The 26,634-nt window shown below is 40.8% G+C and overlaps 1 protein-coding gene across 15 annotated transcripts in view; it reads right to left on the bottom strand.

Annotated features, from left to right (window-relative positions):
* Window positions 1-26,634, bottom strand: part of ctnnd2b (catenin (cadherin-associated protein), delta 2b) — a 140,072-nt gene that overhangs the window by 102,104 nt on the left and 11,334 nt on the right. For 13 of the 15 annotated variants that reach the window (XM_034887620.1, XM_034887615.1, XM_034887621.1 and 10 more), the window contains exon 2: window positions 7,558-7,694. In XM_034887620.1, the coding sequence (XP_034743511.1) occupies window positions 7,558-7,689 (132 nt within the window). In that variant the 5' untranslated portion in view covers window positions 7,690-7,694. Of the gene's footprint in view, window positions 1-7,557; window positions 7,695-26,634 lie in introns of those variants that run through there. The other 2 variants (XM_034887614.1, XM_034887611.1) reach the window with 1 other exon arrangement.

Here is a 26,634-nt window from a genome sequence, read left to right on the forward strand (position 1 = left end):
GTTTCAGGCCACAACATTACTAGGTACATTCAGTTGGTAACAAAGTTGTCCTAGAGGCAGGGGAAAACAAGCCAAGAGAAGGTGGGGTGTGATAGAGGAGAGCAGGGAGAGAGAAGTGAAATGAGATAGAGAAGGAGAAAACTTGAGCTGACTGAAAAGCAGCGAGGGGGAAGACAGCTTCAAGGAGATTTAGGGCTCTCCAGATACCAAAAACCACTTAAATGTTTATCCCAAACCAGACAGATTTGTCTTGTTGCCTGATAACTGCAGCTGTAGATCTGGGGTTTAATTCCTCTCCTCGCCACAGTCTCTGCTTCCACCCCCCTGCGCTGTGCAACAGCTCTGAACCAGGTTTTAAGCACTGGGTTAGAGACACAAATTATGAGCAACCGTTAAATATTCAGATTGCAGTGTCTTGGTTCAGCTTATTGTGCTGCACATTTTAAAAAAGCCAGAATCAAGGTAAAATGATTTATTCAAACTGCGCAGCGGATGAAAACCTCAAGGAAATCAAACGCCCAGGGCTGTGACACATGAGGTAAACATCTAAAGGGTGAGAGTTCTCCTGAGTTCTCTTGACATTGTTGCTTTAATCACATTGAAACACCTTGTGGCCTTGTTATATTTGTCTCATTTTATTGCCTGTTGCTGGGAGGATTGCCGATTGACATTCTACTAGCCCCAAAACCGCATTGTATCTGCAGCTGCTGTTTGGAGAAGAGGAAAAATGAGCAGGTTTGCCCAATGAAAGCTTACTATCCTCAGTAAAACAGGTTTCACCGAATGGATTGAACAACAAATCTAAGTACTTTACTTTGCACACGCACACACACATTGATATATACATACTGTGTACATTCACACAGCGTGTAAATATTTTGCTGCTTTAGCACTTTTTTCTCAAAAGCATCTCAAAAGCATCATATGTCTTACAATTACATTCCAGGATATAATGTTAGTGTCCTTTCTCTCACAGAAAGAGTTGTATGAGCAGAACAAAATCTGTTTTACGACTGTGAGTCCGTTCAACTTTACATGAATCGTACATAGCTGATGAACAATTCCAGATACATAACATATTTTTCAATGTGCATCTCAGATCACATTTTCCCTCACTAGGGCCACTTATACTGTCATTACTAAACATTGTGCCAAATAATGAACATTAACACCACTATCAATGGGCTTATTTGCCAGCTAACTTCAGCTAAGAAAGGTAGGCTTCTTTAAAAACATACAGTATAGGAGAGAAATGATACAAAGTACAGCACATGATTTTGAAAGGTAAAATGATTGACTTCATTTAATGAATTACAGCAGATAAAGATGGCCATAGTGCATATGTGCCAGTAAGGTCCAGCCTTACAGAATGAGGTGCAAAGTCCAAGCTTTTAAATATCAGCTATTCATAGAACATGAAATGTTTAAACCACTGTTGAAAGTATTGACTATGTTGTGATGCTGTTGACGTCATCTTGAGACGTTATATAAAATAGATAAACCTGACATAAATCTGTGAGTATTGCCTTGATAATAACCCAAATATATATTCAAATACAACCTTTGCATTTGAATGATCTGTATCTATGGAAGGAGGAGAAGAGTGGAAATTATCACTGATAGAAATAAATCCTCAGGGCTCACTCATGCATGCGCTGAAATCCTGGCTCGGGCTGCGTTGCAGCATCTGTCTCTATCTTTATTTGCCTGTAATAAAATTATCAACATCTACCACTAGACTAAGGCTCATCAAATATAAAGTATGGGATCTTTTCCTCCGCAGTGTTAACCGTCTGCTCCGCTCTCTGCATAATATAACTCGCAGGGCTAAACTTTGAAAGGTAAGTCTGGAACGCTGGACTCACACACACACACACACACACACACACACACACACACACACACACACACACACACACACACACACACACACACACACACACATTTCAGACTAGACTGTCAATCCCCATACAACCATTTTTCCTTGCTGTGGCAGGCAGTAAAGAAAGACAAAGCTGCCAAACATAAGATACCATTGGGCCTTTCCGAGCCGTACCACAATGCAATGCTTTGCCTCCCCTGTCACTGCTTTCCAGTTTGAGCTACAGCCAGCCAACAGCCATATAAGTGACACTCCAAAATGGGCACAAAACACGAATGCATGCAAATATGTATGCAATCAAATGCAAAATTCGAAATTGATGGTTAACTACGCTCCTTCTCTGAACGCTGATTGTCCAATCATCGCTTAGCAACCATGACTAGACCCGGCAGGCCTGGTTTTTCTACATGTTAAAGTGGTGTACATGGGGCTGTTTTGAGAGCGATGCTCTGTGCTTCAACAGTCTGTAGGGTCTGTTTTAGCAAACCAACAATACAAGTGCTAAAGTAAAAGTAATGACTATCACCTGCCGTTGATCTAACCTAATGGGGTAAAAGAAAGAAGCTATAGCGTAAATCAAAGCAGAGTATACTATATTGTGACTGCAAACAGGGGTAAGTGTACTTATGAAGAATATGGGGAGCCTATTTTGATACTCTACAAGGATTTCTTAAAGATTTTTTATATCCCCTTTAGAAAAAAAAGCTCCCACTAGAGAACCACTTTATCGTACACCAATACTCACTCAATGTACAGTATGTGTGAGAATATATGCTTGGTTACCAACAGTAGAAACTGAGCATTACGTTACTTCCAAGGCCAGCGAGAGTAAGAGAGAAGGGGCAGACAAAGCATAAGCACACACAATTCCTCCCCAAATCCCTTAAATATTCTAATTTTTCTGCATTCTCCCTAGCACATGAAGTAAAACAAAATAAATATTTGATCTACTTTAAAACCACTTCTTATGAATATCTTATTCTGTTGTGAACTTTGAAGAGAACTATATTTGGTAATTTAATGAGCTAGCCAATTCTAAACAAATCTTAATTAATCCTTGACAAACAAATGGAGAGAGCAACGCCGAAAGGGGGAGGAATGGCTTATGGCATCCATTATTATCGCACGGCTGCTGTCAGAAAACACCAATAAAAGAACCTAATGAATCATCCAAGAGTGAGTACAATTACCATAACCCTGATTGTTTTCAAAAAGCTATTAATATTGTGATTTTTCATCTTCTTACAAATCTTAACACCAATCATAAAGGGAATGAGTGTATAAGTAATTGTGCTTTGAAACTGGTGTTAAAAATGGAGTATAAATATGTAACTAAAATGTGATCAATTAAAAGTACGCCACGGGTAACAGTATTTAAATATAATGATTTGATGTGTTCGAAGGTGAAGAAAAGATCTTAGACCAGTTTAATTAGGCTTACAGGGAAAATAATTGTGTATCTATCTCTAGAAAAAGGATATCTGCAAATAAAGCAGAATCCGTAGGCAACGGGACAAGAGTTAGGAACTAATTTGGATTGCGGTTGTAGTCTGAGTGGTACTGACCAATCACGTTGGAGTGGGCTTTGGCTGTATGCAGGTAAACAGTTTGTGTGGAGAGCAAAAGAAGCAGAAAGCATTAGCTGAAATGCAATCTCGGAAGCCATCGGCTCTCGCCTGGCAACAGGTTTGCTTTTTAATGGCCTTCTTTTTTTAATTAAGGATTGAGGATTGAGGATATCTCCTAAAGGAGATTAGCCCAAATGTTTTCTGGACCTATAACCCCTACAAAATGCCTCAACTCGGTATGTAAACAATGACGATGATGATGAATGATGAAAGGAAGCCTTTGCCCAACCGTTGCCCACAGAAGCTACATCATCACAAGAGAGAGAGCCAATGGGTTCTTGATATTGCCTCAGTACAAACTGTGTTCAGTTTGAATTCATACTGTATGAGTTGTAGGTCAGACGTCAGTAAAACTGTTTCCGACTGCCCTCCCAATCAGGGTAAACAGTTCCAGAGAGCACTAGGATTTGCAATGGTTAACAGGCTGCAGAAACACCACATTCAGATTTGATAACAATTAGAGTAGAATTAGAGTGGAAAAGAGTGGTAGGAGTGGTAGAATTAATTCTTTGTGTTTTTTCCATTGGTTGTCTTCTCTCCTGGCTGCAGCTTTCCCTTATTTCCACCAACCTTTCATCTTTCCATCCAAGAATGCATTGTCATGTTTTCTTATCTATGCAACGTCTCCCTTTCAACTTCTGTTGTGGTTTATAACACAGCAGGATGTTGAACAAAGCGGTGATGTAACGTGCTTAAAAACTGCAAAATTGTATTATCTAATTGATAGAGGAGTTCTTGAGGATGTATTTTAACACACTTTCAACATCTTGATAATTCAGAACTGACTGGAATGTCAAACATTACCAGGCTGCAAGTAAAAAGACAGCTAATCAATACCCTGTGCCACTTTTACTTAAGCTGTCATTCAACGAGACAATATGTCAGATTTTTCAAATAGGCACATCTCACATTGGAATGAAACTCTTTCAGAGCTGACACTTCACACTGCGCTCCCCCAATAGCAGATGTGTTGACAGCAGAGATGATGAATGATACGGAGAAAGAAGCTGACAGATGTGATAAATACAACGTCCAATGGCTAATGAATCTCATGTGGGTAGAAGGAAATGGAGGAAAAATAGCAGCAGGGCTCTCCTGGCGTGAGTCAGCATAGGCAAAAGAGTCTGATTGGCAGTGTGTACTGCAGTGTGTGTGTTTGCATGTGTGTGTTTACCGTGTGCAGACCGCATGTGTGAATGTCTGTGTATCCAAGGATGTGTGAAGCCTTTATAGTCTCTCATGCCTGACCATATCTTTGGACACTAAAATGAACAGAGAGCTGTATTTGTGTGTGTGCGTGTGCGTGTGCGTGTGCGTGTGCGTGTGAGTGTGCGTGTGCGTATGCGTGTGTGTGTGTCTGTGTCTATATGTGTGTGTGGGTGTGTTTTTGTGTTTGTGTATGTGTGTGTGTGTTTGTGTGTTTGTGTATGTGTGTGTGTGTTTGTGTGTTTGTGTGTGTGTGTGTGTGTGTGTGTGCATTCCCTGAAAAACTCCTCGTTACAAACTGGCAAAAACAATGTTGAAAAATTACAGACTGCGAAAACAAGTATGGAAGGAAGTGACAAATGACTGGCTTGAAAAATAATAATAACTTCACCATGGAGCAGGAGCATGAAATATAAAGACTCCAGGAAGGGAGGTGGAAGAGAATCTATCCATTCGTCTTCACTTTCTTCAAATAGCCGACACCTCATCCACAACTAGTTCCCGACTTCTCCTCTTCATACGTGTTACATATTTTCATCACAAGGCCATTACCGTGCCCTAGATCATCCGTTTGCGTGTGTGTTTACGTGACCTGTGTGTTTGTGTCCACATGGCCTACTTGGACCTTGAGAACATTGCACTAACTCGCAGTGAGGTTTGGGTCTAAAACATGCAGACTCCATTATTTGTTCTACTCTCAGCATTTTCACTGGCTATATTTAGTGCTGCATTTCAGAGTACATCTCATAGTACTCAAGGACACACACAGTGTCCACAGTATTAAGTATCCACTCTAACTGTGCACCCACCCACACGCACTGCATGCAAAAATACACATTGCCACATGCACATTTTCTCAAACCAGACAGAGCCAACATTCATAGCACTGCTATCAACTCATTGAACAGTGTTCCATTGATTTAGGATTGCACTCCCATAAAACTGTCAGACTCACAAAGGACAGTTCAAGAAAAGAGATCAAAATCAATGCAGCTGAACCAAAGATACCATTTTTTTTCAAGCATTCTTCATCCTTGTCAATACCTGAAGCATACATTGTTGACACTGCAAATTAATGGCTGGAGATCTGGATGCGAATGTAGCCTCGAGCTGCTAGCCTCGAGCAGAGAGAGTTCTGGTAAACTCATTGTTTTCTTACTCCACACTCCCAGTTCTTTTCTTTTTTTCAAACTTTCAGTTCTCAGACCCAGCCGACATTGACTCAAGAGACATCACTTTTTGTGAATTTATCATATTTCATACAGCTCCCTGTAGTGGGACAAAAAGGCTTTCACATAAGCAGTAGTGTTCCCCAGGACCTGTAAACTCTTCAATGTGTCGCCTAAGTTTAAAGGTCCCAGGACATAGTGCTCTTAGGATGCTTTCATATAGGCCTTAGTGGTCCTTTAATACTGTATCTGAAGTCTCTTTCCTAAAATTCAGCCTTGGTGCAGAATTACTGGGCTTGGTTTACACCTATCACTATTTCTAGCCACTCCCTCAGTGGCCCTAGGCCTCCCACCATGGACAGGCTGGAGGAACTCATGTTAATGTTTGAAAAACTCATAAAGTGAAATTTTCATGTCATGGGACCTTAAAATACATAACAAGATCTCACACTAACATCAAATTTAATCTGTTCTGTATTTTCTGTATGTTGATTAGTACTTATCCTATAGTAAGCTGATTGGATGTAGTTTTGAAATGTTCTGGTAGTGTGGCTCTGGTGGATGGCAATGGTGGTCCAACAGTCCATCTGTTCAACATGTTGGACATGTTGGAGATTAAAATATCTGGAACTTTATGATGGATTAACATTAAATTTGACAGAGACATAAATGGTCCTCTGAGGCTAAACCCTAATGACTTTGGTGATCCCCTTATTTTTTTACTAGCACCACCAGCAGCCAATCAGAATTTCCACTTTTCAGGTTGTGACAGGATACCTCCGTAACTATTGATCCACTTCTCATTAACAAAGTTTCTCTCCAGTTTCCATCCAATCTTATAATTTAGTTTCCTGATAGGTGATGAGCTGTGACGCCAAAAGAGGCTGCTAGCATTGTTATAGACCTTTAATCAATGTTTCATTTAGGATTTGAGCATTCAAAATTGAATCGTTTGCAACACTAGTGAGCCCAACGTTAAAACAATGTAGCAGTGATGCCCTTGTGACTGTTTGTGAAATGTCAGCATACAATTTCTTGACCGGATCATTCCCCAAAGGTTTTTCAACTGGAATCTACCAGTCTTCGGTGTATTGTCTCAACTGGGGGAACAAGTAATGTAATACAAATGCCAGAGGGGATAGCTCACTTACACACATTAGAAACAATCTAAAAGTCAGTTTGAGTTTAAACAGTAAGACATCTAGCAGCAAAAAATAAAACAGATACATCAAGAAGCATTCTGGCAGAGCCATGAATATTCCAACCTTCATAAATACATAATAAGCACATGGTCTGCTTTGAAAGCTTCATGTTTGCTTTACTTTAGAAAGAAATCAAGGTGTGGGCTTTGTCTTGTCTCTTCAGTGCTTCATCATGCACAGTTGTCTCCAACAGAGCTCCCACCATATTAGCGCAGTTTTAAAATTACACTGAGCAGCTGAAACCCGAGGCTTTCTGCTAACAGATCAAAATGTGGTGACATATTTGTGACACATTAGCTCAGATGGGTATTCCATCATTTGTGTTTACTGTTTACTGTCATCCTGTCTTACCCTGAAAGGACTGTGGGTATTATCCCCACCACTACTTTCTGGTATTCATATCTCATTTATCGTGACAACCCTCTAAGTACACACACAGACACACACACACGCACGCACACAGTTCTAACCTGTTCCTTGACGGAGGCGAGGATGGCGGAGGTGGTTTCAGACTCGGATCCATCTCCATTGGAGGCATTGAGGACGGGGCTCAACATGGTGGCAGCACTGGCAGTGTCAGACGCCACCTCAGGCACTGGCATACCTCCTGGAAAAGAAGGAAACATGCAACTCTTTTACTATTATTGAAGACACTGTGACATGCCCGCATTTGAGCTGAGTGGCTGTCACACCTACACTCTCCTACACTCTTGTACTCAAGATGTAAGCATGAAGGCAGAGGTGAAGAGAGGCACATTTCCAAGCACAAATTCAATATTGACATAGTGGGGTTACAGCTAAATATTAGATCACTGATAAAACAGCCTACTATTAGATTACTATTATTACTATTTTTATACAATCTGGATACCAGCCAGTCCCTGGTGTCCATGTTCTATTCATTACAACGGCCGAATGCCTTTTGATTGCATGTTACATAAACTACATTTGATTGCACTGCAACATTTTGAATGGAATTGATTTATGTGTCAGATGATTACTTTTTTTTAAATTTTCTCTCTGACTTATTCATGCTCAGGGTCATGTGGAGCTGGATCTTATCCCAGCATGCATCTGGCAAAGGGCATTGACAGGACAGGTGCGCTAGTACATCTTTGGAACAGGAAATCTAGGCCAGTGAGAAAAAAGTGTCAAGACTCCAATAAAAGTGACACCAGTAGTAGAAGCAGCATAGATCATAGTAGAAGTAACAGTCCCAATGTCCCACTAGGAGGGAGAGATGGAGGAGGCCTTTGAAAGGGAGCAAGAGAAATAAACAGAGCTGACAGCCTAGTGCAGAGAAGCAGGATGATCAGCTGTTAACTACCCAGTGGAAGTTGGCTGCAGAGGGTTTATAGGAACATCCACCCAGTGCTTCCTGAGGAATGCAGGGAGTGACTGGCACAAAGTTAAAGAAGAGACTCAAAGAACTGGCCGAGGAGGCAGAACAGTGGAGCTTCTGGCTTTGGCTAAGGAGGATCCTAGAGGCAGCTACAGGAGGCGATGAGGAGACATCCCTACCATGGCTCCTTCATCCTTAGATGTGCTGGGATTAAAGGAGTGAAACATCTATGAAGGGTGGCTCCCAGCTGATGACACTGCAGCTGCATCTATGTACCGTCGGAGGTGCAACAGGCAGCAGTGACCTGCAGGTAATTCCTTATCTGTGCTTCCACCTCAATGGTGATGGGATTTGTAGTTGTATAGTACTGTTATAAAGTGGTAGCAATACTGAGGTAGATTCTAGAGTGGGTTTGCTCATTTCTGTTTAGTTTGAGTTTAGTTTTATTAGTTTCAATGTTTGTTTTTATCATAATAAAGCACAACTTTTCTGCATTTCTTTCACATCTATTGCAGCCACATTCACTGTATTCACTTGGAAGGAATCAGTTCAAATGGCAAGGCACTCTTAATGATATCTTGAACATGTTAAGAGGCAAAAAACACATTTATATCCTGCCAAGTTTCAGCCGCCTGGGTGTGAAAGCTAGCAGCAGCACAACTCTGTGTATGCAACATCGATTATTTTCGTTTTTTTCTTACTACTGACAGCCCTACGTGACAACAGACAACAAAGCTACTTGTTGAAATTTATCGGAATTCTCCTTTGAAAAGTTCAGAATAGGTATTAAACTAGAAACACAACACTTCCTTTCAGTTAACTAAATTGTTTAGGTTTTCTTGTCCACTTTCAGTTAACTATAATTGCCTCGGTCCTGGGCCTTGTTGATGAGGCCAGCTGCAGAGGGGAAGAAACTGTTTTTGTGGTGTGATGTTTTGGTCCTGATGGGCCGCAGCCACCTGCCAGAGGGGAGTGACTCGAAACGATGTGTCCAATGTGGAAGGGGTTGGCGATAATCTTCTCTGCCTGCCTGTGAGACCTGGAGGCATACAGGTCCTGGGGGGATGGCAGATTTGAGCTAATCACCTTCTCAGCAGAGCTAATGATATGCTGCAGTCTGCCCCTGTCCTAGGCTGTGACAGCAGTGTACCTAAAGTAGGTCCCACACACAACAAGCACTGTACTCTAATAGACACATATATGGTCTCATCTCAGTAATGCCGCTTTGAATAGTGCCACTACTATTATGAATATCAGTAATCATATTTGTTGTGGCACAGGTGTAGTTGTAGTGCTTTTAGCTTTTGGCTAGTAGTAGCAATCATAAAATGGTCCATTTAGGACATATTTTGGCAGACAACCTAAACTTTAAAGGATAAGGTTGGCAATAATCTATTATTTTCATGCCATCCACAATATCTACGAACATATTAAAACAAACAATGTCTTGGCACAGGAAGCTGAACCTCAAAAGCACTTAATTACTAATTCAGTCCAGTCATAGTAGTAGTCGTAGTAGCAGTAGTAACAACAGTATTAAGGTCCTATAGCATCAGAGAGACAGGACTACACACACAACCACACACACTGGCCTGCTGCATGCCATGTGTCATTCTGTATTTGACCGAGCGTTGGTGGACACGGGCTTCATATGTGCCATGTAATCCTGATGCCGCACAGGGCTGCTGTAACAGCTGCATCAGCCAGCTTTACACACTGATGAAAGGCTTGTCATGAGGAATCTGGCACACATTGACACACACACATACACACACACACACACACACACACACACAAAAAGGCTGGCTGTCGGCATGAGGCAGCACCGGCCTAGTACTGAGGTAAAAGAAAAATGAAAGTGCGGCAGTGAGCAGAGTGAATTAATACGTGTGGAAAGAAAAGAGGAGATGGAAAAGTAAAAGGAAAAGAACAGTGGAAAGAGAGTCAGAATAACAGAGGGGAGAGGAGGTGGAAAAGAGAAATACAAAAGGAGTAGTAGGAGGGTGAAGACAAGAGACAAGAAAGAAACTATCCTTGCATGCTGCTAGGCAACAATCTCTGGTCACTGAAGGCTGCTAATATGGCTGACCTGGCTTTACTTGTCTTCCATTTTGGAGAGTGTTCCTCTTCCTCCCTACCAATCCCTCCCTCATCACTGTTTCTTAACTTAAATTTTTCATTACCACCCACCTACTTCCACTACATCCCTTTCTCCGCTTACTCTCCCCATTGCATCCCCCCCTCCTTGTTGCCTTCATGCCTCTAAACTTTCTCTCTCCCTTCTTCCCTCTCTTCCTGCCCACTTCTCTCCACTTGACCTATTTCAGTTTCTCTTCAGCACATTTCTGCTTTGTTAGGCAGCAAGCAGCGGAGGATGACGGGAAGAGAATGGCCCTGAAAGGTTGCAGTTTGGATTTGAACCTGCAACGCTGCAGTGCACCTGCAGCCTCCCTACTCAGAGCGTCCACTGTCCCTCAGAAACACTCGGCTGCTTATCTGGCCTTGTGACACCACTGCATGCTTCACGCTCTTCACACCATCCACTTTTTCTCTAATCCTTGTCTGGATTCTTCAGCTCTCCAGCTGTGGGGTTACAACTGCAGAGCAATATCTTGTCTTCCACACTCCCTCTCATACCTACCTCCCTGCCTGCTTACCCACTTCCTCTGTGTCTCCATCTGTCTAATTTCTCCTCCCTTTCCCTCTTTGCTCTTCCTGTAGTCACATCACACACAATGTCATCACACTCATTATCACCTCTACTTATCCTAATCTCTCTCCATTCCTCTCTTTCTCTATAGAATAATCCCTCAGTTACACTCTTTTTCTTTTTACTCAGATGTCTCCATGTCCTAGTAGAAACCCAAAACACAGGTATGACCCTAAAAATGAGCATAAGAGACCTTAAATAAAGGGGAATTATAAACTGACATTGTATTGTTAGATTCCCAGAGTATACGGACTAAGCAAGGACATTTCATTTTCCCTTATATTATATCCTTACCACACAATACTGTTTGTACAATATGTGACAGCCACAAATCCAATAATTACTACCGTCAACTCCATTTATTAACATACTGTATCTACTTTATTTTTTTTTATTTTTTTTTATTTCATTTATTTATTCAGCACAGTCATGCTGTACTGATCATGTTTGCAAAGGTCTTGATACACTGAATCCCCACTTTTTATTTAGGATATGTTCTCCTTAGTGCAGGCTGGGGGGGGAGCAGTTTTTCCCATTCCTCATATGACCATGTTAGTTGTCTATTCATTGCTGCTCCAATATTACAAATTCCTCTACACTGACAGGGAACGAAGTTGTAACCCTGTAACCCTGACCCTAACCCTAACCCTGATTGTGTAAAAGGTTTATGAATACTGTGTGGGATGATCTGTAGCCTATGTGTGGGACATTGTACATGACAGTCTGTTCAAGCTTGATCAGAGAACCGGATCAGAGATTGCAGGAGAAAGCCCCGTGGCCCAGTTTGCCTATAGAACAAAACAAGAGAGAAGCTCTGGTTTTGACTGTGCAGACAGGGCATGCAGCCAAATATAGGTCAGCTCAACAGACCGTGTCCAAGCCCTCATCACACAACTGACCAGTATAAAGCTGCTTTTCCCAATAACAACCATCAGAACTAGGTTATAGAGGCCCACAGCCCTGTTAGAGACAAGACTTTGAATATGGATTAGGCCTAAAGGCTTTATTTTACTGAAGTATAATCTTGGATTTTTAGGTCTATATTTCAGCGCCGTAATGCAGGGGTATTTAGCCCTGCATTTTGAAGCGGTGAGCTCTGATATTTCTGTAACGTTGTAAATGCAGCTCACTATGCTATGATTGACGTGGCTGACATGAGGAGCATTGAGCATAATCTTTTGACCCTTTAAGCTCGTCAGTCAGGTCTGAGACAGGCGTGTTTTGGTAAAGACAGAAATCAGATCAGCAGCAAATCAGCTAAATGTCCATGGGGAAGTGCTATGTCCCTGTGGTGTGAATGCATGTTTGCTTGCATACATGACTGTATATGTACATGGATAACTAGAAAAAAACTGTGTGTGTGTGTGTGTGTTTATTTGTGTGTGTGTGTCCTTTCTGGGATGTGAGTGTTTGTTATGTGTTTGATGGGCAGTCCCCTGTCTCCTCATTAAAACTTACTGCAGTGTTTTGTTTGGGCTTCACCAGTCATCTGTCTCTTTGTCTAGACCATGCGCCCACGACTCAGCTTTCAAATTAACAACACTTTAACGCTTACATTGTAATTAACGCTGTCTATCTCTTATTGTGTTCTTATTAAGAGTCCACAGTTGAGGTATGTCTTTCATTTTTCCTGTTGCCCTCAAAAGGGTTGTGATGCATGCATGATTTTTTTTTTCACAGCAAAATGGACAAACTAAATGAAACATGTTGCATTGGAGATGGAACTCTAAAATCCTCTGATGTGTGGTGTGCATTGATCGCTGAACACAACACAGGCACGAGTTTCAGTGCAAAGAACTTTAAAAAAACGTACAATGGGACCTTTTAAAAAACTCTTTCTCCTGAAAAGCCGAGACTGCTCTGATTGGTCTATGTTTCCGGGTCTTCTGCATCATATAGTATATACTATGGTAGACACCACAACTGTCCTGACGGCTCATTTAAATGCACCGTTTCTGAATATGGGCTGTGCGCATTTTTCTGTACATTGAGCGTTTTGATGCATTCAGAGATGTGGACATCTTACTTTTTACAATAAAAACCTTTAAAGTTTTAACATTTTATATTACCTTTTAGCACCAAATTTACTGTTTTTGGTTCACTCGCACAGCTCTTATCCCAGTTGGTTTCAGCAGGCAGCTGATCTTAGCTCTGCCCAGCACCAAACAGCAGACAAAGTAAATGAATAGCTGGTGATGATGCTGTACCTATTTGAGCATTTGTTGTTTGCTCAAATACGTTAATTGCTAATTTATCAACTTTATGTCAGTGTAGTGTTTACAGCTTGTTAGGTTGCCCCCAAAGGTCAGAAACAATTAATTGATACTACTTTAAGCATAACACACACGAGCTGTGTTACAGCCCATAACACACAATGGATGTGTGATACAGACAGAACCATTCATTAAGGTACAAGCAAATGTGATGAAATTCCTGTCAATACAATATATAGAACAGTGGGGTATCCCAAAGTTGACATGGGTCCATCTGACATGATGCATGTCAAAATGCAGGAGGAGATATTGGAATGTAACATGTCACAGTAGAAACAACTCAGGTGCTAATAATAAAATTCATGATGGCTGAATACCATTTAGCTGCTTCAGTGTCAGGGTGCCTGTGTTGTGCATGCTGGCACACTGTCACGGTTTACTGGGACACTTAATGTGAATGGAGCCCTTGGCTAATTAGTAACATGATTTTCTTTTTCTATGACAAGTACAAATGTTGTGGAAAAGGGTCTATTGTAGGGAAACCAAATAAAAATACGTTAACAGTTGACGTTTTTAATATTTTACGTTGGCAGTTGCATATACATTCAGTTTTGTTATTTTGAAAAAAAACACCATCCAGGATTACACATCTGGTAAAGATTGCTAATGCAAATTAACTGAATGTAATTTGGAGGTGCTTGATTGAAGTCCCTCAACCTTTGAAAAGGATTATTGCGATTTGACCAAACTAGCGGATGTAACAAAGCTAACTGGAGAGCGAGGGAGATGTCAATCGAATGCAATCAGTACAGCCTAACACAATCTTCAGAAGAGGTCTAAACCGCCAAGTGGAATCACCTCTGGGGGTAAACCATATGCATGGTCTTTAAATAAAATGACTTTTCACTACAGAACTGTCACTGGCAGACAATGGCAGATGGCCTTACAAGCATCATTGAGGGTTAATCACCCATCAGCCAAATCTATCTATGGTAAACGTCCAGATGCTAATGGGCATTTATATTCAGCACACACAAACACATGCCTACTGTACTGCTGTGATACAGCATGCATCCCTCTAAGTGCAACTTATGGATTGCAGCTCAAATGACAAAGCATTAAGAGGCGATTGGCCGCAATAAAAAAATTATGTTATTTAACAAAAATGTATTATCAAAAGCATTTAAACACAAAGCCAGTAACACTACAATGAAAACACTTGCCAAACCACTTCAGAAAGCTGCCGCTGCATTGTTATTTTACTGCCTGGGTGGCTGGATCACTGAATATGGATCACAATTCAATCAAGTCTGGATGATTGTGTTCTCATTTCAAACAGCCATAGCTATTTTTGGCTTTTGGATGCTAATGATGATCACTGATGTTTGTTGGTGTGTGATAGAAAGTACTGCTGATTATTTAATTCAAATACTTCTAGTGTTAAGTAGACAACTACTGTAATAACTTCATTTACATCCCTGGGTTTTTCACCTTGAAACAGCACAGTCAGGCTTCACGTGCACTTGGCTAATGACCCAGAAAGGAAGGAAGGGCATTAGTTAATAAATATACTGTAAATATAGTGGAAGAGTCAGAGGAACAATGTGACTAGCGGGAGAAGCTGTAAATAGTAGTCTGACAGCAGTGTTATGGTAGAACTCAGGTGTTGAGGGATGACAGCCGCTTGATGATAGTCTTTAAGGTTTAGCAAACCTTCAGGCTTGCTCTTGACAAAACAAACACTGCGGCTAATGTGACTGATTAGACCTGTGACAACCACATTATTACCACATAACAACAGAAAGCTGAACTATATTTAATTTTCTAAACTTCAGTGGAGAACAAAAAGGCTTATACTTTCATCCTATGAATTAACACGCAGAAAAGCAACTACAGGGCCAGAGAAAAAAAAACATCAATTGTAGACACCAGGATTAGTAATGAATCTGAAGGATTTGGAGGACCTTTTTTAAAAGCAAGAGACACTTATACAAGCAGTGGCATCATTAACAAAATGAGATCCAGGAGACTAGAATATAATATATACTATGGAAGAAGGGAGTTTCACATTTTTTTGTTGTTGCTGTCTTTCAAGTAAATAGAAAAAGACTTAGAAAACAATAAGGAACAATAGGGAACAACTAATTACATTGTATACATTGAGGCCGTTCTTTTTGGTTTCCCATATTCATTTTGTTCATTTTGCTACTGCTCAAAAGAAATTTCCATGAGAAACTTAGGCGTGTCGTCAACATGTACGTGTGCTGCGTATCCCTTTGATTGGTGAGCAGACAGGCATGCGTCCGACGTTGACGTGTTGTGATTTTGGCATTTTCTGGCAGGTAGTCATTTCTGTATGAATGAAAATGAATGAACAAATGAATGCACAAATCCTGATTGCGTAATAATGGTATTACTACCAGCAGCAATAACGTCAGCACCAACTGTAAGCGCAGAACCAACTGCAAGCGCAGTACTCGCGAGAAATGTACATAAATTCTCCCCATGTACTCCCACGACTCATTCTTATTCTTTTCGGGGGGGTTTCTTCCTCTTCTATGAAACTTAGTTGCCTTACTCCCTGTAATTGGTCCAAAAGTCCAAACTACTGAAAAAGTGTTTTCATATTGCAAATGAAGCGAAACATGGTTCAGTTTGGTCCGGACTGAGACCACCTCTTTTGGTCAACCCAAAATTGGGTATTTTGATCTGAGCTGTGGTCTGAGGCACCTTTCTCACCTGCAATTTCGGTTCAGACCAAACTGAAAAGTAAGAGAGTCCGGACCAAATGAGGTAGGTGTGAAAACGCCCTAACAGAAGTACTATCTTGCTTTAAGTTCTGCTAAGATAACATCATAGCCTAACCAGTCAGGTTGGACTTAAGTAGTGAATGTAGAAAAAGAATCAATGTGTGTGTGTGTGTGTGTGTGAATTACGCCATGACAAATGCCTGCTCACTCCGTCTCTACAGGTAACAGCACAGGGGGGAGAAAACTCATTACAATGTCATGATAGCTTATAATGGAAGTTTTCTGTATTTGGCATAAAAACAACATCTTCTGTTGATCTTCCGTTAGCTCTTAGTACTTCCAGTTTGTCATAACGATGCCACTCAGATAATCGTCTATTGATTTCTAACAACCTTCACGTAATTAAGGTGATTCCAATGTGTATTAAGGAACCAACAATACTTAGACAATTCATTGCAGTTTACATTCCAACTAAAGTAATATCCCACAATTCCATTTGGAGTAAGTCAGTTTTGTTGACTTAATTTGCTCATTTTGCTCAGTATTACATAACAAGTTAACACACTGTACAGCCCATAAGCAGGCCTACAGAATATGACTTGGCCTCTCTGTCAACATGCTTAACACACACACACACACACACACACACACACGCCATATGTTGCTCTGCCATGGGGACTGTGTCATTACAGCCAATGAAGCTTCACCTCGGCACATTGAGTCAGTCTGCTGGGGTCTGAGTCAAATTAAATCAGAAAACATCTTGTCACAACATTGCTAGATCCTTATCAGTGATCTGTGAGCAGGAGTGTAAAAAGTTTTAATAGTGCCTGTGTTTCCTTCCCGTCTCCTTGGTGATTGTGGTACGTAGTTGAATTAAAGGTCCTATGACATGGTGCTTTTTGGATGCTTTTATATAGACCTTAGTGGTCCCCTAATACTGCATCTGAAGTCTCTTTCCCGAGATTCAGCCTGGATGCAGAATTACAGCCACTAGAGCCAGTCCCACAATGAGCTTTCTTAGGACTTGCCATTTCTGTGTCTGGAGTTTTGAATATTACGCAACAATTGGAGACCGGAAGAACGTCTCGAGTGGAGATACGGTTCTTCCACTTAGCTTTTTACAATGACAGAGCCCAAAAGATACTGCTGGACCAAGTCTCTTCGCAACCTGCCTAAAGTCAGTCACGACGATTTTGTTTGGATTGTAAATGAACAATCTCAAAGTAAAAAAACATTTTGAAAACGGCAAAAAAGGCAAGACTGTGTACAGAAACTATCTAGATTTCAATGGTAGAAGCTTGCTCTAGCCGTTCGTGGGTACATTAAATACAGGTAGTGTAGTTTTTCTCCATAAGATCGGAAATAAAACATGTTTTTCTTAAAAACAAGGTTGCTTTCATACAGACATCTAGCTTCTAAAGGAGCAGAAACTTTCATTTCACAACCACGTAATTTGTTTTTTCAGTCTACCTCAGATGGTTCAGACATCATGGCTGATGATCTAAATCCTTCTGGAGGAAGGGACTGTTGAACGTTGTGAGTTGTTGTGAGTACAGCATCACAATCAAATGCACAGCAGGACATTAATGAAACCAAATGAGACCATTTGCAGTAAGACTGACATCTTGGTCCTGTTTTAACATTGCAGTTTATGATGTGTGAAGGTTGGGCGAAGTTCTTAAAAAAGCTACCGTACACTACCTGCTGAACACCAAAGAGCACAGAGACACAGGTGGTGACTAGCTGGAGAACATAGTGGAGCGTTTAGCATCCACATTATTTCCTCAGGCGTATAATGGAGAGCAAAACAGAGCTAAAAGAGAGTTAATATTGAACCCATACATTCATCAGGTGTACACAAATGCTAGAGTTGTTCTATTTCTGCTCAATGTCAAATGATCCACTCTTTGCAATCAACTTTAAAAGTCTTCCTCCAACTGATTCACATCCAGTTCTCATCCATCCCAGCGTCCCTCCATCATCAGAAGTCCCGCTCTTTATCACATCCATCCAGATCTTCAGGCACTTTGTTAATAACTTCATCCCTTTAGCCCACCCTCCACCAGTGTCTAGACTCCATTAGGAGGCTGTTCCTGTATATACATGGCCTCTAAACCTCATATGTATGTAGCATTGCCATGGAGTCTAACAGCCAAAGACTAACATTTCAACCTATTGTGCACTATGGTAATTCAACTTATTTCACTCTTAAATGAAGCATCTCCTGGTGAACTTGACCAAGAATTGAATTACTAGAATCTGTGCAAGATAAGGGAAGGTATTTATCCTTAGCGACCATGTGCATGAGTGTGTGTGTTGGAGTTTTGTTGACATTACAGTTTGCGTTAAATGCTGTACATGTACCCTTGTTTTTTACTTTCTCTGCTTCTTATGAAGAGTGATATTTTTAGAAGTACACCATTTCTATCCTCAATTTCTAAACACTGACATGAATCAGAAATGAATTCCTCTCTTGGTTTCCCTCCACATTCCCCCTAATCACCCATTTGATCTCTGTCATACACACACTGCAAGCTTCTCCTTGTGTTGTTATACTTGTTAGGATATGCTCTTCAACCCACAAAAAAATCAAATTCGCGAGGCTTTTTTTTCAATTTTTCATTTGGTGGAATTCAACTCATCATCTGACTGAAAAGGCTTAATATTTAGAGTTAGGACATGAAACTGTAAAAAACTAAATTCATTTGGGCCTCATCTTTTACTGATGATCTCGTCAAGTGAAGAAATTCTGAGGAAATCATTATCAAACTGCTGCCATATCAAAGCAAATCTCCACTGCAGGTTTATCCCCAGGATGTGTGTTGATCCTGAGTTGGAGAGAGCCGAGGCATATTGATGAATCTGGGCATGATATTTCAGGAAGGTCCTTTCAAGGTTATTCTGTTAGTGTGGGAGACGTAAAAGGTGTAAAAAGGGAAAATCTTATGTCACTGGCATTAGAGTTAATGGCTGAGAGAACCTCCCACAGTTTATCTAATCCTCACTCTGTGACTGCTCTGTGTTCATCTAGTTGATTAAGAAATCTCATTACAGAATATTCAGGACAATGCACATCATCAAGAGCTGACTAACTTAAAAGAAATTAGCAAGCAAGAACAATCAGTTGGCCAAAAGTATGTGGACAAGGCTTTTGTGTTTTCTGTCAAGGTTTAGAAACGTTCAGAAAAAGTAGTTCCCTATTAGTTACAAGGAATTATAATGCTGCATTACACAATTATATTGTAGATTAGACAATAGTGTGTTCTTAATTTTGTGGCACCAGTTTGGGGAAGGTCAACGTGACAATGCCCATGTGCAAAAAGATGCAGGTGCATAGAGAAATAATTTTCCCGCCGTGGTGGGAAGGGAAGGTCAACGGTCTGCACAGAGCCCTGATCTCAACAGCTGCAAAACACTGAGATGAACTGGTTCACCAACCGTGAGCCAGGCCTTAGCAAAAGAGTTCAAAACTGCACCATGGCTTGTAGTATGTACAATAACGTTATTGGAAGATCAACGCGTTTTGGCTTGTGGCCTTCATCAGGGTGATCCGAGAGCCTTGGATTTGAAGTGATGGATTGTTATCAGAATGCACCTAAACCCAAGTTTAAGAATCAAGTCACGGAGAGCGTCCTAAGAGCCTGACTGTGATTGGCTGAGAGTGCTGAGTTGCCATGGGAGACCCCTGCTGGCTAGTTGATGGGACAACAACAGGGAAGCACCTCGGGATGACCTCCGGCCAGAGAGAGAGAGGGAAAGAGAGAGAGAGAGAGAGAGAGAGAAAGAAAGAGAGAGAGAGAGAGAGAGAAAGAAAGAGAGAGAGAGAGAGAGAGTACAGTACACACAGAGAGAAAGAAGAAGAGATACAGAGAGGGTACCAGGTTTGAAACACACACACACACACACATGCTTCCACTTTTCACAAGAACAAAGTTTTCAACAGCAAAGTCAATTGTTTTAATCGCAATCGTATAAATCGCATATACTAAGCAGCCATCTGATTAGTGCTCATAAAGATCTGCTTCTCATGACTCGCACATCATGTAGTCAGTCGTCTCCAATTAAAAATGAAAGAAAGCACTCCTAGCTCTTTTATATAAATTATGCCACGCTAACGAACAGGGAAACTCAGAGCTTAAGACATTAAATATTTCATGTAGTGTAATGGCAATCCTTTGACTGTGCTCAGTGTTTTAGCTTGAAAGAAAAACACAAAGTTCCATTAGAATAAAAAATGACATTAACCCAGAGTCTGATGTTGATTTTCTTACATTTGAAATACAGAAGGGATAACCTGAGACGGAAATAAACAAACAGAAAGGGTCTACCTCATTCAGCGCAACCTCCCAGTGGGCAGCAGGCGAAAGTTAAAACAAGGAGGAAAACAAACTGTTCACTCAAGGAGCAGATCCACATCTTCATTACAAAGTAGCCCTCGTTTAATGCTACATCCCTGTCTATAAACAACAAGCCGGAGCAGCTAAAAATACAATCAACATCATGAATTATACATATTTTCCAGAGATCCTCTGGGTAAGCAATGTTTGCGAGTGGCTTCACCACATGGTGTAATTATAGCGGTGCTGATAAACACAGCGCAAAGACAAATTAAAACCTATGCGCTGCCCTCCTCCACCCACAAAGGAATCTGCTTGATGACAGAAGCCTCTGCATCATCAGAAAGCTGTTTGTGAACGAAAGGATTCAGGAATGAAAGTTACAGGCTGAGACACTTCAAAGTTAACTGTTTCGTACAAACTGTGTCGCTTTGTCGAAGTGCATTATTTTTTTGAATTTTTTAGAACTACCCTCCCGAGGGTTTACATGCTCGTCTGTGGAGCTAATAAGTGGGGCAGAGTTGTATTTGCAGAGAGGGTCTACTTGTTGTAAAACCACAGGTTTAATTCCCGAGTTTGAGAATATACCTTCAGATACATCCCAGGTATAAAGCCAAGACTGATGCGCTAAACTCCATCAATAATGCCTGAGAGATATTCAGATGTATGATAAAACATTTCATGTTGCGTACTCATTCCTTCAAGCAAAGAATTACTACATCTCTCTCTTCTATGTTTTTCCCGTACCTTAACCCTTTTTATACATCAGGCTAGCAAATTAGATCAAGGACTTGATTTAACTCTAAACTCTTGCATGAATATTAGCAGAAGATCCTCTCTGTTCACATTAGAAGTAGAACACGGCCGCTGATAATGGCCTCGTGTTCTCTTCCTCTTCACTAGCAAAAAAAGGAAAAAGTTAGTCAGAATCGAATTGATTGTGTTATTCAGTTCCAATGAGCCCATGGCTACTCTAGTATTTATAGACACAACAAGACTAAGGCCCCATTTAAGCCAGGCATTAAACTGTGTCTCCAACAAGATTCTCACTCCCATCATGTAAAATACGGATGCTTGGTCAGGTGTCTTTGCGGTTGTTATTGACGCTAAAAGTCTCCCTTAGCATAATATCTGAACAAGCTTTATCTAAACGAGCTGGGTCGGGACTATAGTCTTCACTTTTGAGGCAGTAAGGGTTAGGAAAAGATTGTTGGTAGGCTTATAAAGGGTGCCTTTATGTGACGCACGGGACAAAAAAAAGGAAAGGGTTTAGGAAAAGATTGTGGGTGGTGTTATAAAATCAATGTTTGACAGTGACACGCGGGACAGGAACCTTTGGTCTCCCGGGAGAAAACCCATCCACCTCCCCAACCTACCTCGTTACACAGAATTTTGGGTATTCATGCCACTCGCTACTGTTATTGCTCTTAATATTACGACATCTGCACATGCCGCGGAGCTGCTCCTCTGCCCATAGAAAGTTAAAGAAATGGACCAACAGAACCCGTTGTTCTGGACGGAGACCAGTGAAGGAAAATAGAATCACTTTTCCAGTGATGGCTGAGCGTAACTGCGCAGCCTTCAACTGAGCTTGACGACGTGGATGTGACGGAAGTCTTCTGGTAGCTGTACCAAGAGAAATCTTTATCATTCCCAATCAGCAGAGACGGAGAGTAATTTAGTTAGTATTAGTAATTAAACCTAAAACAGCTAATCCAAACTGTCTGCAAGCTTCTCCTGTACCATATGATGATCCCTCTACTGTGCAACAGTCCCATAATCGCTAGCCTATTTTGGCTATGTCTGCTACAGAGCCAGAATGTGAGCTACAAGGTAATGGAACCTTTTATACATTGTTGTGTTTCTTTAAAAATAAACAACAGACAAACAGAGTCTTTAAACCCTTCAGATGTAAAGTTATTCGCTGTCGAACTGGCACCAAAATGAATGGGAGTCAATGGAATGCTATGGCTTGGCATCAAAATGCATTGTGAGCATCACAACCACCACCCCAGACCAGTACTAGCACACTGTCTAGCTACTATAGCGCCATGCATAATACATCAGCCTGACTTTGAAGGGCTTTTCTCTGAAGAAATGACATCACTGAAGAAATTGCTTATGGAAGACAGCATCAAAGACGTGCAACTGCCCTCAGCTTCGACTGTGAGCATGAGAACGGCAGCATCAAGCAGCTGTGCTAAATGTGCTTTGGACAAGTCAGGACACTGTGAGAATAAAGGAAATGTCAAGAAGCAAAGAGCTTTCCGAAAGAACTCAGCATTTATTTAAACTGCAGAAATTATACTTTTTTATGTCTTGGAAAAACAAAAGAGGAAGAATGGATTTTCTATATTTCTTTGTAGAGGTAAAAGTGGTGGGTAAGGTTATTTCTTTATCCGGCATGACAAATCAAAGTTTTCCTCCAATTATCTGATGCTCTGATGCTTCTTCGGCTTAACAGTACTGACAAGTTATGCAATTCTCAATCTAAATCATCTTGCATCAAAAACAATAGTAGTGGATGACATCTAATAATAAGTGTCCTTCAAATATTCATCTGTCTACACATAGTCAGAGTTGCCCTTTCCCCCTATCAATTAGAAATAGCAGTGGTCACCTATTTCCAATGAGAACCAAAATATGATTTCAAGCCTCCTTTGATTCACACTCACGGGTCAAAGCATCAATCTAAACATAACATCACATAACTGGAAGGATTCGTTTAGCTGCGTGCCCACTTTGTCTTGGCTCCGTTTGGCTTAATTTCATCATTATCTCCAACAGAACAGGACATGCTGTTGTGTCCCCAGCAGCACTGATACATTTTTAGCAGTTTGTACAAAACAGCCAAGCTACAGATGGGTTTGAATCACCACAAAGCGACAAGACAAAGCCACGACCAGTGCTTCCCCTGGGCATCTGTTCAGCTCTGTGAGTTAAAAAAGAAAACTGATGGCCAGAGACTTATTTAGCTTTTCCCTATGGAAGGAACTTGTATATGCTCACGAACACGGACTGGCCTGTCCGATGCCATTGCCTCTACATATGTGGATTCTAAAACTTGGGCGTAATTCCTCTTTAGCGAATGAAAAAAATGATGCCACTTCTGCCCTGAAGTGTATGTAGTGTGGCCGCTTTCTCTATCTTTCTCTCTTGCAGTGCTATAAATAGTGGAGAGTGCTGCTGTCTCTCATATTTCATGTGTCACTGGCTCCCACAGTCACTGGTGAAGAATGTTCAATGCGTACATAAAGCTTCTTCTTGCCTCTTTTTGCACTCGTATCCACTTCTTCACTCCCATTTCTGCTGTCTTATATTCTCTCCCCTCCATGTTTTAACCTAAGAGGCCAGGCCTAAGTCACACGTTTCAAGTGGCAGGGGACCAGATACCCATTTGTGGGGAAATTTAAGTAGAAAAGAAAAAGTCACGGTGTGTGTTCATTGTCAGCCTAATTTTCCTGCTTCCCATTCATTTCTATGGGAGCAGTCGTGCATTGCGTTGTGGCAGCGCCAAGGGGTCATTGGAGAAACGGGGCATCGAGCTGCCCGCTCCCCATTTGTGTAAAGTTTAATCCAGACAACTTCATGCAAGTAAAGAGCGTCCGGCTCTCTGCCTCTCAAAAGCTGTGAACTTCTATTAAACTGCCCGCTGAATGAAGACAGATTCAGCAAAAGCATGGCCTATTTCTCGCCTAATATGTTTTCAGGAACACGTTTCGGTGAACTATTTTAGTAAATACAAGAACGTATTCAGAACGAGCCGCCATTATGGTTGATTTTGAAATTCAGCGGCAGCCATGGCGGTTGTAGGAGGATGTAGATTCTTTTCACTGCTTGTCAGTGGTCAGTGGAGAAAAACGGGTGGACTGCCCACTAGCGTGCAATGCTAGGAAGCGGGGCGATCCCATCCGTGAAAGCAACGTACAGTATATATGGACACGTACTATCACATCAAATATTCTCTGAATTTCACAGAAAAAACAATAATAACAGTGACCTTATATCTTTAAACTTAACATAATAATAATAATAATAAAAATAATAATAATAATAATAACAAACAACTACTGGATGTATGGTTATCAAATTAAGCATGGACATGTACGTTTTCACAGTTGCACTTAGTGTTAAGTGCTAGTTACCGAACATTAATGTTTTGAAATGCTAAACTAAGATGTGAACATGGTAATCATTAGCCTACATGTTAGCATTGTCATTGTAAGCATGTTTACATGCCTACATAAGGACTTAGCACAAACATCTTAAATGCCTGTAAATGCAACATGTCTACTTGTGTAAATAAAAAGTTGTTGGCAATCAAAATGTGATGAATATTAATGTAAGTGCCTATAACTTACATTTCTGGCTCTCCAGATACACATCCAGCTCATCATTGCCTGATCAATGTCTTGATCAATGTCTTCCATTAATTAAGCTGAAATGGAGTTAACTGAGGACACAGTGTGATTTCAATGCAACAAATCAATGATGTTCATTAACATAGCCTTAAGGCCAAAGATTAGTAAGGACACACAGTGTTTTTATACGACAGCAGCTGAGAAGAGTGCAAATAAGGAATTCCCAGCTGTACCTTGCGTACTTGAACACATGGAGTGCAGTATGTTAGCCAGCTGAGTGAAAATCTCTGAGGGATTTGACCCTTAGCCAATAAACTGCAAAGTCTCTTCATCTCTCCGTCAGACACAATGCTTAGTCATCAGTGAAAAGCTAAGCTCAACCTGACAAATCCTTATTAGTCAAACTTTGAAGGTCTGAGAGAAAGAAAAAAATCCTTTGAGCTATGTTCAGAAGCTCATTCTGGCTTCCAGACCTGTCTTTAAGTAGGCAGTGTGTGACATTTTCAATCAGCAGCTGCCAAATGCTGGAGCTGTTTTTGCCTGACTGGGTCTGGTGATAAAACTGAAAAAAAGTCCAATTGCTGATTCACAAGGGTTATAAAAAGTACAAGCATCTTTGATTTCATTTCATTTCCATCTCATTCTATTTCCCAAGTGTAAATGTTCTGTTTTCTTTTTGACATCAAAACTGATTAAAATACCTCAATCTTTTCTATGTCCCAGATGAACTGATGAAAAATATTAACTTCAACAATTTCAATCTGTGTTCCATTAAGTTTCCAAACAAGCAAGGATGCAGGGTTAAATGTAATCATGTAATATAACAGTAAATACAATCTTAGAATCAGCTAATGCTCTAACGATGATTTAGCCTATATTTTGGGGGTTCCAGCGTAACCAGCGGTCATCGAGGCCTAGAGCTCTCTTCTGTGCGCTGGTCATTGTTTTCATTTTAAGTAATAACTTGAGAGGTAAGAATGAAGTTGGGAGCGGATTGTTTTTCTGCATGTCAATGTAGATACCCTTTCTTGTCAAAGCTGAATTGTCGTCAGACGATAGCCAAAAGGTTCCAAGATTGCATTTTTGTCAATGTGTGTCGCCTCTTTTGCTCTCCACATGGACTGTTTGCCTGCCTGCAACTATAATACTAATAATTATAGCACCTTTTACCGACAAAGTCACAAAGTGCTTCAAATGATAAATATTTTTAAAAATACAGTAGGATCCAACAAAAAATAAGCAAGGGAAAATTGATTAATGAAAATCATTAAAAAAATTAAAACCTAAAACCCAAAGTTACAAACATGAGTCAAAAGCCAATTCAAACAAGTGCGTCTTCAGCTGCTTTTTAAAAGCATCAACAGAGACTGCAAAACCTAATACAATTGGAAGGGCGTTCCACAGGTTTGGAGCCACCGCTTCAAAGGAACAGTCACTTTTAGATTTTTTTTAAGTGTGTGGGACCACCAGCAATCCCTGGTTTAGAAGACCTGAGGGACCTGTTAGTAGTGGACTGATGGTCCTGGTCAACAGCCTTGCAGCTGAGTTCTGGACCAGTTGTAGACTGTCCTGGGGCTGACTTGCTGAGACAGGAGAAAATGGAGTTGCAGTAATCAAGACGGGATGATATAAAATAAAACCATGAATGATCATCTCACGCTCAGAATGCGAAGCAACTGCTGTTGGACAATGTTTCTTAATTGAAAGAAACATGTGAGGGTCAGTGATTTGATATGTTGATATGTTGACAGTTGAAGATATGGGACCCCAAAAGCTGAACAACCTGAACCGAAGCTCAAACGTGATTGGTCAATGCTACTCAAACTACAAA

Source organism: Etheostoma cragini, chromosome 12 (genome assembly GCF_013103735.1).
Source record: "Etheostoma cragini isolate CJK2018 chromosome 12, CSU_Ecrag_1.0, whole genome shotgun sequence".
NCBI lineage: Eukaryota > Metazoa > Chordata > Actinopteri > Perciformes > Percidae > Etheostoma > Etheostoma cragini.